We start from the raw sequence: 244 nt of genomic DNA, 5'->3' as shown, positions 1-244 counted from the left end.
GGCTTTCTTTTGCCCCAGGCATCCCGACGGGCAAGGTGCCGATCCTGATGGTGGACGGGCGCCCGCTCGCCCAGTCCCTCGCCATCGCCCGCTACTTGGCCAAGGAGGTCGGCCTCGTACCCAAGGACAACCTCCAAGCCGCCTTTGCTGACGCCCTGGCCGACACCATGGCCGAAATGATGGCCGCTTTTTATAAGAACAAGTAAGCGAGATTTTACTTTTTCGGGGAAACTGAACTGTTGTC

At 59.0% G+C, this 244-nt stretch overlaps 1 protein-coding gene across 1 annotated transcript in view; it reads left to right on the top strand.

Moving 5' to 3' along the window:
* Positions 1-244, top strand: part of LOC119590691 (hematopoietic prostaglandin D synthase-like) — a gene marked incomplete in the record, with an annotated part of 4,239 nt that overhangs the window by 2,462 nt on the left and 1,533 nt on the right. The window contains 1 exon segment of the mRNA XM_037939377.1: positions 19-202. Within this exon segment, the coding sequence (XP_037795305.1) occupies positions 19-202 (184 nt within the window).

The sequence above is a fragment of the Penaeus monodon genome, chromosome 27 (genome assembly GCF_015228065.2).
Source record: "Penaeus monodon isolate SGIC_2016 chromosome 27, NSTDA_Pmon_1, whole genome shotgun sequence".
Taxonomy (NCBI): domain Eukaryota; kingdom Metazoa; phylum Arthropoda; class Malacostraca; order Decapoda; family Penaeidae; genus Penaeus; species Penaeus monodon.
Note: the sequence above shows the minus strand (reverse complement) of the source record. Positions and strands in the feature narration are given on the sequence as shown.